The sequence below is a fragment of the Bos indicus x Bos taurus genome, chromosome 24 (genome assembly GCF_003369695.1).
Source record: "Bos indicus x Bos taurus breed Angus x Brahman F1 hybrid chromosome 24, Bos_hybrid_MaternalHap_v2.0, whole genome shotgun sequence".
NCBI lineage: Eukaryota > Metazoa > Chordata > Mammalia > Artiodactyla > Bovidae > Bos > Bos indicus x Bos taurus.
The window spans coordinates 24,096,197-24,113,298 of record NC_040099.1 but is presented as its reverse complement, the minus strand read 5'-3'; the positions used below and the strand labels follow the sequence as shown (position 1 = coordinate 24,113,298).

The 17,102-nt window shown below is 38.0% G+C and overlaps 1 protein-coding gene across 1 annotated transcript in view; it reads right to left on the bottom strand.

The window, feature by feature from the left end:
* Nucleotides 1-17,102, bottom strand: part of CCDC178 (coiled-coil domain containing 178) — a 384,374-nt gene that overhangs the window by 266,789 nt on the left and 100,483 nt on the right. Inside the window, exons 13-14 of the mRNA XM_027525955.1 lie at nt 2,119-2,181; nt 578-739 (exon numbers count right to left, since the gene is read on the bottom strand). Of these exons, the coding sequence (XP_027381756.1) occupies nt 578-739; nt 2,119-2,181 (225 nt within the window). The remainder of the gene's footprint in view (nt 1-577; nt 740-2,118; nt 2,182-17,102) is intronic.

The window sequence follows — 17,102 nt, the reverse complement described above, 5'->3', positions numbered from 1 at the left end:
TCTTACCACACCTTCTACTTCTTCAAAAGACTAATGATATGATGTATACATATTTTTTCTATTAAATCTTTTTTTGGGAAGGGCTAGTAATATCAGTTACTGCCATAAACTTGTTGTTCTGAAAATATTTTATCAACATTTGCTTATTTTTTATCCCAGCTGTCTTCACTTCATCTATACACATCACAAATTTACCATGAAAATGTCAGGACGCATTATCTTTCATATTTGAACAAGCACAGCTTTGGAATTTTACTAACAAGCAGTGAAGACTTTGAATTAAATTCCCTACAGTGGGTAATCATACCAGAAAAATCACCACTCATTCATTTGGAATTTGCTTTTCCTAGGTATATTCTAAGTAAAGGGTTCCAGGAAACAGCATTAATACTGTTTTGCTATGTAATTCCACTGTAGACCACTTGTGTGGTCCTAGAATAGTTGCTTATTTTGTCCATGCTTTTACTTCTTCCGATATGAAATCCTAATTTTCCAAATGATACTGTAAATTGCATAAATGATTTAGCGACCTAAATATTCCTGCAAATTAGTTTCTGGATTAATGATAAATGCTTACGTCAGCATGTTCTTGGTGGCAAGTTTTGATTTTTTCAGCTTCTTCTTCTAGTTTAAGCAGTGGTTTCTCCATTTCTGCCAGTGCTAGGGAATAGATTGCTTTCTTTCTCATAAGGTCCTGCTTCTCAAGTGTCTGTTCTTCTTGAAGGGAAAAGAGTTTTTTCTGCCAGCAAAGATTATTAAATAATTCATTGTTATTAATTACCTAAACATTTATTGAGACTTTATCCTGTGCTGGGTAGTAATATTTAAAAATCAAAACAATAAATGCCACCATAAAAAAGCAATAGGTAGAAATATAGTATATTTACAGAGTGTATATTTAAAGATATTATTAAAATACAGCATATTTAAAGGCATTATTATAAAAAATGAGAAAAAACTTAATAGACAATAGAAATAAAAAATTCTTATGTATTGGAGGATAATAAAGTTAGAGAACACTTTAATGACAAATTTTGTAATATATGTAAGTCCTGCAGTCTAAGACTAAATAAAACCAATAAAAATAAATTCATAAACTATTAAGCAAAAAGATCTGGAATATTACTGAATTACTGGGCTTATAAACAGTGAGAAAAAAATGAGACAATTTGGCACTTTCAAACATATAGAATTTGAGAGACATTGCTTTTATATGTTTGAAAATATCAAATTTGCCAACAGAAAAAAATTATAAAATTTGTGTTCGCTTCAGAGAAGAACAGAAGTACAGATAATCTCAAATATTTTTTTAATAACCTGTTTTGGACTGTTTTATGTGTTGATTTTCCTCTTTTTATAGTAATGGTTTCAAATACTTATGTATTTCTGAAGGGGAGGCAATCTAGAAACATGCCAGGGTTCAGAACACCTAATCTGGGATCCAAAAGATATGCAGGTGGTAGACAAAGATTTTAAAAAGTAAAGAAATAGCTATGCAGTGTTTATAGCTAATGTTTATAGCTAAACAGTGGAAGTCAAAGTCATCCAGTCCTGTCCAGCTCTATGAACTCATGGCCTCCAGCCTGCCAGGCTCTTCTGTCCATGGCTTTCTCCAGGCAAGAATACTGGAGTGGGTAGCTGTTCCCTTCTCCATGGGGTCTTCCCAACCCAGATCTCCCACATTGCAGGCAGATTCTTTACCATCTGAGCCACCAGGGAAGCCCTGCTAGCTATAATATTTGAGTTTCAAAATCTTTATGTAGAAATATCATAGCATATTTTTTTTTCAGTCTTAAATAAAAGAATTCAGCTGAAAGACACTAAGACTAAAGAAAACATAACATCATCACAAGGCAAACTAAAGAGACACTGCCCTTTTACCAGACTGGCAGAAATTCCCATTAAGCCACAAAATGAGATATGTATACGAGAGGTCAGTTTCTTTACGCATGATCAGACGCTGCTAGTCGTACACAGAGGGCAACTGTCATCAACTAAGGACAGAAAACTGCTGGCTTGCAAACCAAGTAGTGAAAAGATGCCTCATTACAGGCAAATTTAAAATGCTAAGTAAACTGCAAATTAAAAGAATAAAATATTGAAACCAATTGGGTTTACCTGAATCATCATTCCATTAGCCACTTCACCTCGAGTGAGTTTCTTCAGGAAGTCTTCTCTGCCCTGTACATTATCAATTTTTTTAAAACAAAAGGAGGTTTTATGTATGAAAAGTCACAAAACATTTTAAGACAACTGCTAACACAAAATACATTTTACTTAGGTTAAAATGAAGACTAACTGTTCACTACACACTGAGTATTATAATTAAAAGATAAATAAATAAAATCCTGATGTTATCTGAAGCACAATTAGTAAGTGATACAATACCAGGAAATAGAATACAGAATATCTGTTCAATTAATTGTATGTTATAAACTTGAACTAAAATATCAAAGTAAGAAAATCAAAAAGGAAAAACTAGATAGTCTTCAATTACTCTTTTAAAAAATATCAATCTTCTTTCACTATTTTCCAGAATGAACACATTCCATTTTGAAAGCGGGACAGATGAATTCAAGTTTAGACTTTACAAAACATGATCAAATTCTCCACGTGGCTAGAAAAAATTTTCTCTTTGGCTGTTTCTTATTTTAAAAAATCATTCCTTGAAAGATGGTGGACAAAAAACATGTGGAAAAAATTTTCTATTTGATACTTGGATAGAGAGTCTTAATGTCTTTATAGTTGTACTTTATATTATCACACAACCAGATTTAGAAATAACTCAAAAATTTCCTTCTGTGTTTAGAATTACCACTTGGAACACCTTATTTGAGGGAGGAGTTGTCCTGGATTTAAGCTGTCCTCTATATTAAAAAAAGATGTACGGCTTTGTAAAGAAGAACTGTTGAAGTTCTCTAAAATTCCTCCTTCATTACTGAACCCCTACCATATCACAGAGTCTACACAGACATTCTTAAGAAACAAGTCAATAAGTCTCTCCTACAACCCATTTCCTTAGTATAGCAACCCATCATAATTACACTCTTCTAAAGTAAAGCAAGATAACTCCAAAGAAGAAAAGAGGAGATAAAGAAGGCAATACCTTTAATATATTACTTCACCCAAGGATATACCTATATCTAAAGCCAATTTATTCAATGATGTATTTTGATAATTTAAAAGAAATTAGTTGCCTCTTCTAATATAACAGATAACAGTTTTATCAACTAGTTAAACATTTAGTATTAAGGGAACCAAATTACAAATGACTCTATAGACTAGAAAAAATATACTGTATTTCAAAATAGTAACTGAAAAATGTGTGTGTGTGTTTATCAAGGAGATAAATTGCAAAATGGTACGGCATGAAGCTGAAGAGATAAACTATCAGTTTATGTAGAATCTTTAAGGCACAATAAGAAAATTAGTGAAGAATGTTAAACAAGGTGTGTGTTTTAGGAAGGTTACTTGGGCTGCAATGGGGATTAATTAGTGTTTCCTTAAGATTCATTCATCCTTTTAAGTTTTTTTTTAATTGTTAGTAAAGAGAGAACTCTATTGTTTAAGTGAATTCAAGTTCCTGAACTTACATAAATTAACATCATGCAAAAAGAATTTGCATAAATAAGGCCAATAAAAACTGTAGGCAGTATGTGTGCTCAGTTCCTCGTGTACAATGCTCTGTGACCCCATGGACTGTAGCTCGCCAGGCTCCTCTGTCCACTGGATTTCCCAGGCAAGAATGCTGGAGTGGGTTGCATTTCCTTCTCCAGGGGATCTTCCCGACTCAGGGACTGAACTCAAGGAGTCTCCTGCCTCTCCTGCACTGGCAGGCAAATTCTTTACCACTCTGCCACCTAAGAAGCCAGTATATGAGACATTATAATAAAATAGGCTAGAAGTCTGAAGATGCAAGAGTAAAACAATTGCATTTCTTTGAAAAGAAGGGAAGAGTCCCATGAAATTTTGAAACCTGTATTTCTATACAAAACCAACTCAACCTATTACCAGTGGATCAACATGCACTTCCTGCAAGACAACATCTGGAGCTTCACTCTCGCCTCTCAGGGAACTCTTTAAGCTCTGCTTTCTACCATGCCCCCAAACCTCCATGACTCAGAGCAAGGTCAAATGACAGGTCACCAGAAGGGAAACTACTGGGTTGGCCAAAACAGTCATTCGGATTTTTCTGGACGATGGTATGGAAATGGCCGAATGGATTTTTTGGCCAACCCAGTCCTTGTTACTGACTGGGCTGCCGATTTCAACTTCCACCAGCCACAGGGCATGTTTCCAGCCAGATGTTCAAGCCCTTCCCTCGGTACTGTCCCCTTCCTGAAAGCATACTCTGTCCATCCGGGCACTGGCCAAATGCTGGGAAGTTGACCAGTTCCTAGGAGAGCTACCAAGTTACTATGACCTTCAAGAACCCGAGAATTAGCCTAAGACTGACATTAAGGTGAGCTCTGAGGGTCAGAGGTGCACACAGGCCACAGTGCAACATCTGAGTGAGGGGACCTATTTGTCATCCCTTCCTGTTGTCACAAGAAGCATTCCCTGTAAAGCTGACTCTGAGGTGGTGGGGTTTTGAGTGCAGAATTCTTATCAAGGCGTGTACTTGGAATCAACTCCTGTTGGACTGGAGAGGGGGCATGATGGGAAAAATAGAAAGAAGATGGGAGATGATGCAGGATTAAGCAAAAACATAGGCTGAGCTCTTAATACAAAGCATCCCCAACAAGAATCTTGGTCAACACCATGGGGTGTCCTGAAGCAAGAACAGGCCCCCAGCTTTGCTGCACCTGGAAGGGGAATGACCTCAAGCAAAGTGACAACTGATTTCTGAAGTAGAATCTGGGCAGTTAAGTCCATGAAGCTTCTGTCATGAGTCCCCTCAATGATAAAGCTATCATTAGTGCTACTAAGACTTATAGGCAAAGTATTATTACCTGCCTACTATGTAGAGTTTGTTTTAACCTCACAACGAAATCCATGAAATTGCTAGTATTGTCCCCTTTTGCAAATGGGAAAATTGGGACAGATTATATAAATTACCAGAATGCAAAAATCTAGCACACATGGGAAGCAGGATGCTAATCCACATAGAGAGCCCAGGGACTTTATTTCATTGCCTTAGGATCTCAGCGACGCCTGGATACGTAGAATCCTTCAATGTGACTGAAATATTTAGTGCAGAGCCTTCTGACTGCCCTGTCTCTTCCTTTGCGAAGTCTGCTTTTCCATTAGGCTTTCTAAGCAATTGGACTGCTGGACTCTGTAACTCAGCCACCTGTTCCACAGACAGAGGAATCGAATGAGACTCTGTGTTATAGACACACCAATCTGCCAGTGAGGCCATGTGCGCGTGCAAGCTAGGTTGCTTCCTGTCCACCTCTTTGCGACCTGGTGGACGGTAGCTCACCAGGCTCCCTTGTACATGGGATTCTCCAGGCAAGAATACTGGAATAGGTTGCCATGCCTTCCTCTAGGGGATCTTCCCGACCCAGGGATTGAACCCATGTCTCTTACATCTCCTGTATTGCAGGCGGATTCTTTACCATTAGTGCCAGCTGGGAAGGCTCCAGTGACATGACAGCTGGCTCTAAAACAGAGTCTGCTTAGAAGGCTATAAACACTAGGGAGATGCTTCTTTTTAAATTCTGCAGCATGGATTATGTCACTGCAAAAAAAAAAAAAAAAAAACAGTAGCAGGCTAAAATGGGTATGAATTACTGTAGGCTTAACATAAGAACCAGAGTGTAGTGTTCTTAGCAAAATACTGATTGCTTATCATTGAAAACATTCAAAAAGAGAGACTTGACAATGACAACGAGCTACAGTAGTTGTAAAAAGATTCCCAGATTTAATCATCTAAGTACCATTTTTTGAGAATATGCTGTATCCCAGGGAATTTCCTAGAATATTTTATATGTCCAACTCTTTGCGACCCCATGAATCGCAGCACGCCAGGCCTCCCTGTCCATCACCAACTCCCGGAGTTCACTCAGACTCACGTCCATTGAGTCAGTGATGCCATCCAGCCATCTCATCCTCTGTTGTCCTCTTCTCCTCCTGCCCCCAATCCCTCCCAGCATCAGAGTCTTTTCCAATGAGTCAACTCTTTGCATGAGGTGGCCAAAGTACTGGAGTTTCAGCTTCAGCATCAGTCCTTCCAAAGAAATCCCAGGGCTGATCTCCTTCAGAATGGACTGGTTGGATCTCCTTGCAGTCCAAGGGACTCTCAAGAGTCTTCTCCAACACCACAGTTCAAAAGCATCAATTCTTCGGCGCTCAGCCTTCTTCACATCCAACTCTCACATCCATACATGACCACAGGAAAAACCATAGCCTTGACTAGACGAACCTTTGTTGGCAAAGTAATGTCTCTGCCTTTCAATATGCTATCTAGGTTGGTCATAACTTTCCTTCCAAGGAGTAAGCGTCTTTTAATTTCATGGCTGCAGTCACCATCTGTAGTGATTTTGGAGCCCAAAAAAATAAAGTCTGACACTGTTTCCACTGTTTCCCCATCTATTTCCCATGAAGTGGTGGGACCGGATGCCATGATCTTCGTTTTCTGAATGTTGAGCTTTAAGCCAACTTTTTCACTCTCCACTTTCACTTTCATCAAGAGGCTTTTGAGTTCCTCTTCACTTTCTGCCATAAGGGTGGTGTCATCTAGGCACCCCTATCGATCCATGTAGGGACCTTGCAAAATGATCAGAGATGCACAAGTTTCAGTTAACTTGAGGCTGCGGAAAGTGAGGGCTGCCTGTGTGTCGTGTGTGTATGTGTTCGTGCAACACACACGTGTATATGAGTCATCATATCCATTTAGTGACTTAGCTACAACTGTTGTTGTCCAGTCACCCAGTCATGTCTGACTCTTAGTAACCCCATGGAATGCAGCATGCCAAGCCTACGATTCAAAGATGAGAAAACTAAGGTCACAAATGTCATGGCAGTTGCCACATGACTAAGATTCAACAAGTATCAATGCCGAGCTGCTTGACATTGCAGGCTGGGCTACTGCACAGCACTCTGAAATAAGCCACCTCCTCTTCTCAGCTTTCAGTCCTCTGTCTGGCACATAATCTCTATTGAATGAACAATTTATTGAACAAATGCATTAACAAATAACAACAACAACAAAAACTAGTCCCTAGGCTGGGATATGAATTGTAAAATTTCAGGGCTTTCCACATTTAAAAATATGTTTTTAAAATGTCTTTCTATATAATGAGAAACTTGGGATTCATCCAGCTATCACACAGATTCTCACTCATAAACAGCATCTTGAGGAGAAAGAATGAAACGAAGCCTACAGGATGTTTTCCCCGAGATGCAGGGAAATGGGTGAGGTGATAGGGAAGGCAAGAAGATAAGTAACTGGATAAGCACTGAAAGCAGACTGCCTTTCTCAGGAATGCACTCTGCAGCCCAACCCAGGCCAGGCTTTTCGGTTTTTCAAACTGCCAAAGTACAGTAAAGGGAATGACAGCCCAGAAGCATCATCATTTCACACCTGTAATTCAACCAAGAATTATCAATGAATGCTAAGTCCGCTGGGTGAACTTTTTGGAAACAGTTCCATATTCTTACAATATCACTCAGTTGAAAGTAAAAGTGAAAGTCCGCTTAGTTGTGTTCAACTCTTTGGCACCCCATGGACTGGGATTCTATGGAGAATCTATGGGATTCTCCAGGCCAGAATACTGAAGTGGGTACCCTATCCTTTCTCCAGGGGATCTTCCTAACCCAGGGATTGAACCCAGGTCTCCCACACTGTAGGCGGATTCTTTACCATCTGAGCTACTAGGGAAGATTATCACTCAGTTGAGTACTTGTTAATTATAGCAGGAGGATGGATAAACCACAACTTTAACCAAATGATCAAACTTACTATCACTATTATCACTTTGGCCACCTGATGTGGAGAACTGACTCACTGGAAAACACTCTGAAGATGGGAAAGATTGAAGGCAAAAAGAGGAGAGGGTGGCAGAGGATGAGATGGTTAGATTTCATGACCGACTCAATGGGCATGAATCTAAGCAAACTCTGGGAGACAGTGAAGGCCAGGGGAGGACTGCATGCTGTACAGTCCATGGGGTGGCAAAGAGTCGGACACGACTTAGGGACTGAACCACAACACCAACTGTCACTGGTTATGAGACAAACTTACACCGTGTGTTTTGTAATATGTCTTATTGATACAATATTATAACTTATGTAATATTCCTGCCACAAGTGTTTTCTCTGAATCTAATCATGAGTAAACACAAAGATCAATCCACACTGAGAGAAATTCTGCAAAGTAACTGGCCTTGACTCCTTAAAAAATGTCTGTGTAATGAGAGACAAACTAAACAGAAGTGTAAGGGACATTATACGATTAAAGGGAATTTAAAAGTGATAACAAATGCAATGTGTTATAACTCAAGCATGTGGCAACCAACCAAATCAGAGAAGTGTGTGTGTGGACTGTATATTTGTGCCAGTTTCCTAATTACTGTCTCTTAGCTCTCATTGCACTCTTAACTCTTATTTGAGATACTGGAGCTGGGTCTTGTGCATGAACAGTGAACAGTTTTCTTCTGCCAGCTGGAGTAAAGTGAGGCTTTATCAGTAGAGGGCTCAGAGGGGCTTACAAGCAAAGGGGATTCCCAGCCTTGTTTTGGTTCTGACTAATTTCCCCTTCGTCATGCACAACTGATGTCGGCTGGTCTGCGAGGAACCTCCAGCCCTCAGCCAGGTTCTCCACCCAGCAACTCTGTTCACACTCCAGTCAACCTACACCAAGGTTCTCTGCTTCTGGGCCACCTACTGAACACAGCCGCCCTCTTCTATAATGCCTTACCCTGCTTTGCAGGAGAACAGCTTCTTCCACAACTATCATGTGGGTACGTTCCCGCATCCCTACGGGCTGTGAATATCCCCTGCATCTGCTCTTCCTACATGCTTCAGACCAGGGTCTGTAAGCTTTCCCTGTAAAGGGCTAGACAATAAATAATCTACACTTCGTGGCTATAAGGTCTCTGTCACAACTACTCAAATATGGTTTTGGAGAAAAGGAATAAAAATGTATTAAAAAGATAGCTTTGAAGAGTTTGAAAGAAGCTGAGGGAAAGCGAGTGACAGCATCTCAGAGGCTCGGAAGAGCCTACGCTGAAACCATCCCAGTGGTTGACTTGCTGCCCGGCTTTAGCAGCTAGAAACCAGCAGGTGGCAGCAGAGAGCTATTCTAATGGAAGCGACTCCTGCACGAGCAGAAAGGACAGCTGAAGTCCAGAGACCCATGTTTAAAGAGAAAATGGAAGGAGAAACTAAACATAAATAGATCTAAGCTCATAATCACGGATGTTTCATCCCTTTTATTTCCAGTGACAAAAGGGGCACTAAGGAAGGTTGTAGAATTCATTACATAAGGTATGAGACACGAAGAGAGAGAAATAGACTTTAAGAATTAAAACCATAAAGCAAAATTTGGGATTTCTGCAGGTGGGCTGGGATGAGTTAGTGGTGCAGGGCAGCTCTGGCTGTGAATTGCTAGGGCAGTTTTAGGTGGTCAGGACCCTAAAGCAAGTCCAGGATGCAGCTCACCCAACCTGGTTCTATCCAAAAGTAAACACAACAGTACTATTTCATCTACCATTTTTTATGAAGGTGTATGTGCTTTTTGTAGAAATATTTTAAAACTAAAAAAATTAAAATGAAACCGTAAAGCCAGAGATACACATTTTGACTTTTTGGTGCATTCGTTTTTAGGTCTAGGGATTGAATACTATCTTGGTTAAAATTACCCTTATAAGTTCTTTTTCAGCCACTTAAAAAAGAGGACTTTCATTAATTTTTAAAAATTCTAAATGAAATGAACTCACAATTTATCCTTGTACTCATATATTTAACTATTATTCTATTACCTAGAAATCTGTGTATTTAAATTTTCCCACTGTATGTTAAATATGTACTCAAGCTTTCCATAAAAATTTACTGAGTACTTACTTTGTTCTAAGTACTGTTAGACCTAGGGATGCAGCAGTGTACAAAATAGACAATAATTCTTGTCCCCCTGTAACATATTTTCTGGCAGTTATTATATAATTAATCATAAAACACCTTTAAATTGTATCTATATAGCTTCTGTTTATCTTTGTTATCTGGTGATTTTAAGTCCTATTTTTATAAATAATGTTAATGAATTATAGATATGAATACACTTTAAATTCTTTACTTATTATTGATAAATTAACTTTTCAGAAAGGTTCTATTAATTTATACTGAGCTGGATACTCCAGCAGCTTATGAGAGTTGCATACTGATATGTCTTTGCCTTTATCAACTATTAGTTTTGATTTATGTAAAATTGGCATAACATGTTCTTTTTTCACAAAATTACTGTCAGAGTAGAAGATAATGCATACAAAGTAGTAGACTGAAGGAGATATTCAAATTAAGCATTCAACAAATAGATTACTTTCAATATGTTATGTAGAATCTACATGTTTATCAGGAGACAGACTGGAGTTAAAGTGCAAGTCAGTTATTGAAGACTATTATCCTAAAAAAATAAAAGTAGCCCTATTCTATGAAATATTTTTTAAGTTGTTTATCCCTAATATTTTTGAAAATATATCATCTGTCAGGCTCCGAAACATTTTATATTCAATATTATTCCTTTATCACACAAGGCACAATGTAAGCATTGTCATACACATTTAAGAGATGAAAAGCCTAGGCTCAATATGGTTAAGCAATATTCTCAATATTTTCAAAACAAATACTTAGCAGAACAGGAATTTAAATTATGAAACATTTAACTCCAAAACCTATACTCTTTCAACAAAATCACATATCCATTTGAAAAGAGAGAAAAAGAAACAAAATTCACAGATTTAAATGGAAATATGAAAGAGTTAATTCATCACCTCTTTTCTGGCAAACAAAGCTCTAATCCAGTAGACTAGGAATGGAAGTTATATTTTCATATAGTTTTTGCAACAAGTCAAATAAAGTTTAATTTTGTTCTCAAATGTTTGTGCCATCAATATGCTTTATTTCTATCATACCTTCCAGGTCTATTTACTACTCCCACATACATGTGTCAGGAAAATAAACTGGTACTTAACTAAGGGAACACCGAGTTACCTTTTGAAGGACTTAAGCCTTAAAATACCTTCATTCTATTTCTGTTTTATCTGTACCATAACACTTTACCCCAGTAAACAGGTACCACTAATTGGAGGCCCCAATATAACAATTAATGACTTCCTTTCATTCAACTTTGCTGAAGTATTCCTCCTCTGAATGTAGTAGAGAAGAATCTTAGTAAACTAAAATCCAATGGGACAAAATAAAAAGTGAAAATAGTGATCAGAGAGAGATAAAGAGTGACTATGCTATCAATTTAAAGCACAACTCTGTGGGAGAGGGAGAGGGTGGGATGATTTTGGAGAATGGCATTAAAACATGTACAGTATCATATAAGAAACTAATCGCCAGTCCAGGTTCGATGCAGGATACAGGAAGCTTGGGGCTGGTGCACTGGGATGACCCAGAGGGATGGTATGGGGAGGGGGGAGAAGGGTTCAGGATGGGGAACATGTGTACACCTGTGGCGGATGCATGTTGATGTATGGCAAAACTAATATGATATTGTAAAGTAAAAAAAAAATTAATAATAATAATTAAAAAAATAAAGCACAAGTGACTCTGAGCTTCTAGGTTACTTAAAATAGAGGGACACATGAAACTTTAGAGCATGCTTAATTATTAATACTGCTAAGTCACTTAAGTCACGTCCGACTCTGTGCGACCCCATAGACGGCAGCCCACCAGGCTCCCAGGTCCTTGGGATTCTCCAGGCAAGAACACTGGAGTGGGTTGCCATTTCCTTCTTCAATGCAGGAAAGTGAAAAGTGAAGGTGAAGTCACTCAGTTGTGTCCGACTCTTAGCGGCCCCATGGACTGCAGCCCACCAGGCTCATCCATCTATGGGAATTATTAATAAGAGAAGGAATAAAATTTATATCAAGAAAATTTTTCTCTTAATTCTGAAATCTAAAGTAAACCAGGTGCATTGATTTTTGACCATTTTGAACAGTCTGACCACTTTCTCACTAGTATGAAAAACCTAAGTACCAATGGTCAACTTTGAACATACTTTTACCAGCCTTTGTTAAAAGCCAAGGACATAGTATCAGTTCATAATTCAATAGAGGCAGTAGCAGATGGTAAAAAGTAATATCCTCTAGATTTCAATAAGAGACATAAGCCCTCAAGAATGTAAATGAAAAAATATCAGAATAGTCATTATATGATCATTTCATAAATACCATCATGTCTCCTGTCCATTTTTTGATTGGTTTGTTTGTCTTGTTTTTTAATATTGAGTGTCATGAGCTGTTTGTATATTTTGGAGATTAATCCCTTGTCAGCTACTTCATTTGCAAATATTTTCTCCAAATCTAAAGGTTATCTTTTCATCTTGTTTATGGCTTCCTCCGCTGTGAAAAATCTTTTAAGTTTAGTTAGGTCTCACTCATTTATTTTTATTTTCATTACTCCAAGAGGTGAGTCAAAAAGATCTTGCTGCAATTTATGTCCAAGAGTGTTCTGAATATGTTTTCTTCTAAGAGGTTTATAGTGTCTGGCCTTATATTTAGGTCTTTATTCCACTTTGAGTTTATTTTTATGTATGGTGTTAGAGTGTTCTAACATCATTCTTTCATATGTAGCTGTCCGGTCTTCCCAGAATCCCTTATTGAAGAGACTGTCTCTTTTCCACTGTAGACATTTCTCCAAAAAAAAGACTTACAGAGGGCCAACAAACATATGAAAATATGCTCAACATCACTAATTAAAAATTAGAGAAATGCAAATCAAAACTACAATGAGGTAGCACCTCTCAACAGTCAGAAGAGCCAACATCAAAAAATCTACAAACAATAAACGCTGGAGAGAAGTATGGAAAAAAGGGACCCTCTTACAATGTTGCTGGGAATGTAAACTGGTACAGTCACTATGGAGAACAGTACAGAGGTTCTTATAAAACTAAAAACAGAGCTACCATATGACCCAACAAATGCACTCCTGGGCATATACCCAGAGAAAACCATAACTCAAAAAGATACAAGCACGCCAATGTTCACTGAAGCACTGTTTACAATAGCCTGGACGTGGAAGCAACCTAAATGTCCATCAATGAAGGAATGGATAAATCTGCACACACACACACACACACACACACACTGGAGTATTACTCAGCCATAAAAAGGAATTAAATGATGCCATCTGCAGAGATGTGGATGGACCAAGAGACTGTCATGCAGTGTGAAGTCAGAAAGAGAAAAAAGAAATATTATAATATTGCATATATGTGAAATCTAGAAAAATGATACAGATGAATTTATTTGCAAAGCAGAAATAGAGACACAGATAAAGAGAACAAATGTATGGCTACCAAGGGGGAAGGGGTGGTGGGAGACCGGGATTGACATATATAGATAACTAATGAGAAGCTACTGTATAGCACAGGGAACCCTCTACTCAATACTCTGTGATGACCTACATTGGAAGGAAATCCAAAAAAGAGGGGTTGTATTATACATATAGCTGATCCACTTCACTGTACAGCAGAAATTAACCCAAGATTGTAAAGCAACTATATTCCAATAAAAATAAACTTAAGAACTGCAAAAAAAAAAAATATCATCAGTCTTACCTGGAATTGGGATAGAAGCTGTACAGTGCACAAATCAAATTTTGGCTTATTAAAGCTTTGTTCTGTTAATTGAAATGGACTTGCTCAGTAGGTTCTGACTTTTACTTTAGTCAAATAAAGGGTCTATAAATTTTGATTCAGAAATGAACAAATAGTTGAAGCGAGAGCCAAGATTTTTCACTAAAAAGAGTTCCGGGTTGCTTGAAATAATTGGAGGAAAAAAACTCAAGGAAACTAACAAACTTCTAAACTATAAAGTTATAGACCATATTATTGTGGCCTAGAACAGTCTAAGGACATAACACATTGTCTTTTTCACATAGCATTAAAAGTGACACTTAAAAAACACTACTTGGCCATGAAAAAGAATGACATAATGCTATTTGCAGAAACATGGATGGACGTACGAATTAAATACTAAGTGAAATAAGTCAAACAGAGAGAGACAAATTCCATATGATATCACTTATATGTATAATCTAAAATATGACAGAAATGAACTTATTCATGAAACAGAACAGACTCACAGACATAGAAAAAAATTATCATTACCCAAGGGGAAGGGGGGGGAGGAATAAATTAGGAGTTTGGGGTTAGCAGATACAAATTATCATATATAAATAGATAAAGAATGTACTGTATAGCACAGGCAACTATATTTAGTATCCTGTACTAAACTACACAAGCTGGAATCAAGATTGCCGGGAGAAATATCAATAACCTCAGATATGCAGATGACACCACCCTTATGGCAGAAAGTGAAGAGGAACTCAAAAGCCTGTTGATGAAAGTGAAAGTGGAGAGTGAAAAAGTTGGCTTAAAACTCAACATCCAGAAAACGAAGATCATGGCAACTGGTCCCATCACTTCATGGCAAATAGATGGAGAAACAGTGGAAACAGTGTCAGACTTTATTTTTTGGGCTCCAAAATCACTACAGATGGTGATTGCAGCCATGAAAGATGCTTACTCCTTGGAAGGAAAGTTATGACCAACCTAGATAGCATATTGAAAAGCAGAGACATTACTTTGACAACAAAGGTCCGTCTAGTCAAGGCTATGGTTTTTCCTGTGGTCATGTATAGATGTGAGAGTTGGACTGTGAAGAAAGCTGAGTGCCGAAGAACTGATGCTTTTGAGCCGTGGTATTGGAGAAGACTCTTGAGAGTCCCTTGGATTGCAAGGATATCCAACCAGTCCATCCTAAAGGAGATCAGTCCTGGATGTTCATTGGAAAGACAAATGCTGAGGCTGAAACTCCAATACTTTGGCCACCTCATGCAAAGAGTTGACTCATTGGAAAAGACTCTGATGCTGGGAGGGATTGGGGGCAGGAGGAGAAGGGGACAACAGAGGATGAGATGGCTGGATGGCATCACCGACTTGATGCACATGAGTTTGGGTGAACTCTGGGAGTTGGTGATGGACAGGGAGGCCTGGCGTGCTGCGATTCATGGGGTCGAAAAGAGTTGGACATGACTGAGCGACTGAACTGAACTGAGCTAAACTACAATGGAAAAGTAATGTGAAAAAGAATATATATATATATGAATTACATTACTGTACAAGAAACTAGCACAACATTGTAAATCAATTACACTTCAATTTAAAAAAAGAAAAAATAACCCTTAAACATCTAAATTTTTGAAACAGAATCATACAATATCTGTGATCAGACCACAATGGAATTAAACTAGAAATCAATAACAGAAAGATAACCAGAAAATTCCAAAATATGTAGAGACAAAGGTCATCTAGTCAAGGCTATGGTTTGTCCTCTGGTCATGTACGGGTTGGACTGTGAAGAAAGCTGAGCGCCAAAGAATTGATGCTTTTGAACTGTGGTGTTGGAGAAGACTCTTGAGAGTCCCTTGGACTGCAAGGAGATCCAACCAGTCCACTCTAAAGGAGATCGGTCCTGAGTGTTCTTTGGAAGGAATGATGCTAAAGTTGAAACTCCAGTACTTTGGACACCTCATGCGAAGAGTTGACTCATTGGAAAAGACTCTGATGCTGGGAGGGATTGGGGGCAGGAGGAGAAGGGGACGACAGAGGATGAGATGGCTGGATGGCATCACTGACTCGATGGACGTGAGTCTGAGTGAACTCCGGGAGTTGGTGATGGACAGGGAGGCCTGGCGTGCTGCAATTCATGGGGTTGCAAAGAGTCGGACACAACTGAGTGACTGAATTGAACTGAACTGAACTGAAACACATTTTAAAATAATACACAAAGAATCAAGCACAAAGGATTTTAAAATATTTTGAACTAAATAAATATGGGGATATAATTTACCGAAATTTGTGATATGCAGTAAAAGCAGTACTTAAGAAGGAAATTCACAGCACTGAATACATATATCAGAAAATAAGAAAGATCTAACATCAAAAACCTAGGTTTCCACCTTAGAAATCTATAAAAACAACAGAAAATTAAATACAAAATATGCAAAAGAAAAGAATGAAAAAAGAGACATCACTACAAATCCCATGTACATTTATTTGCTTAAGAATTATATAACCTAGATAATCACCAATTCCTTGAGAGGCACAGTCTTCCAAAATTCACAGAAGAAACAGATGATCCAACCACTCTGGAAGACGTTTTGGTCTGAGACAAAACTATATTCTTATTGTAAGATCCAGCAATCACATTACTTGGTATTTATGCAAAGGAGTTGGAAACACAGATCCACACAAACACCTGCACACGGATGTTTATAGTGACTTTATTTATAGCTGCCAATACTTGGAAGCAATCCAGATACTTATCAATAGATGAATGGATAAACTGTGGCATCCAGATAGTAGCATATTATTCAGTGCTAAAAAGAAATGAGCTACTGTATGTCATGAAAACACACAGAGAAGCCTTAAATGCATATTAGTAAATGAAAGAAATCAATCTGAAAAGGCTACCTATTGCATGATCTCAACTATAGGACAATGTGGAAAAGGTGAAAGTATGGAGTAAAAGATCAGTGGTTGCCATGGTTTTGGGAAAGGAATGAAGAGGAGGAGCATACAAGATTTTTAGGGCAGTTAAAATGCTCTATCATTCAACTCAATTTTGCTGTGACCCTAATGCCACCCTAAAAAAACCCAAAGTCTTAAAAATGATCCCTGCTATGGTTATTTTGAATTTTTGAACCTAACTGAATCTTTGTTGTTCAGAGTGTATGTTTAGTTAGTATCCGGTTGACTAGTTTATTCCAAGACCAGCATCAGAAGATCTTGTCCCCAAAGTCACCACAGCTACCTAAAAGCCATGCTAGTTTGGAAAACCACTCTAAAATAAGTGTATTAATAACTCCAAAGTGAGCATATTAAAAACAACCATGCAGAATTATGAACGTTAAATTAACTTGTATAAAGA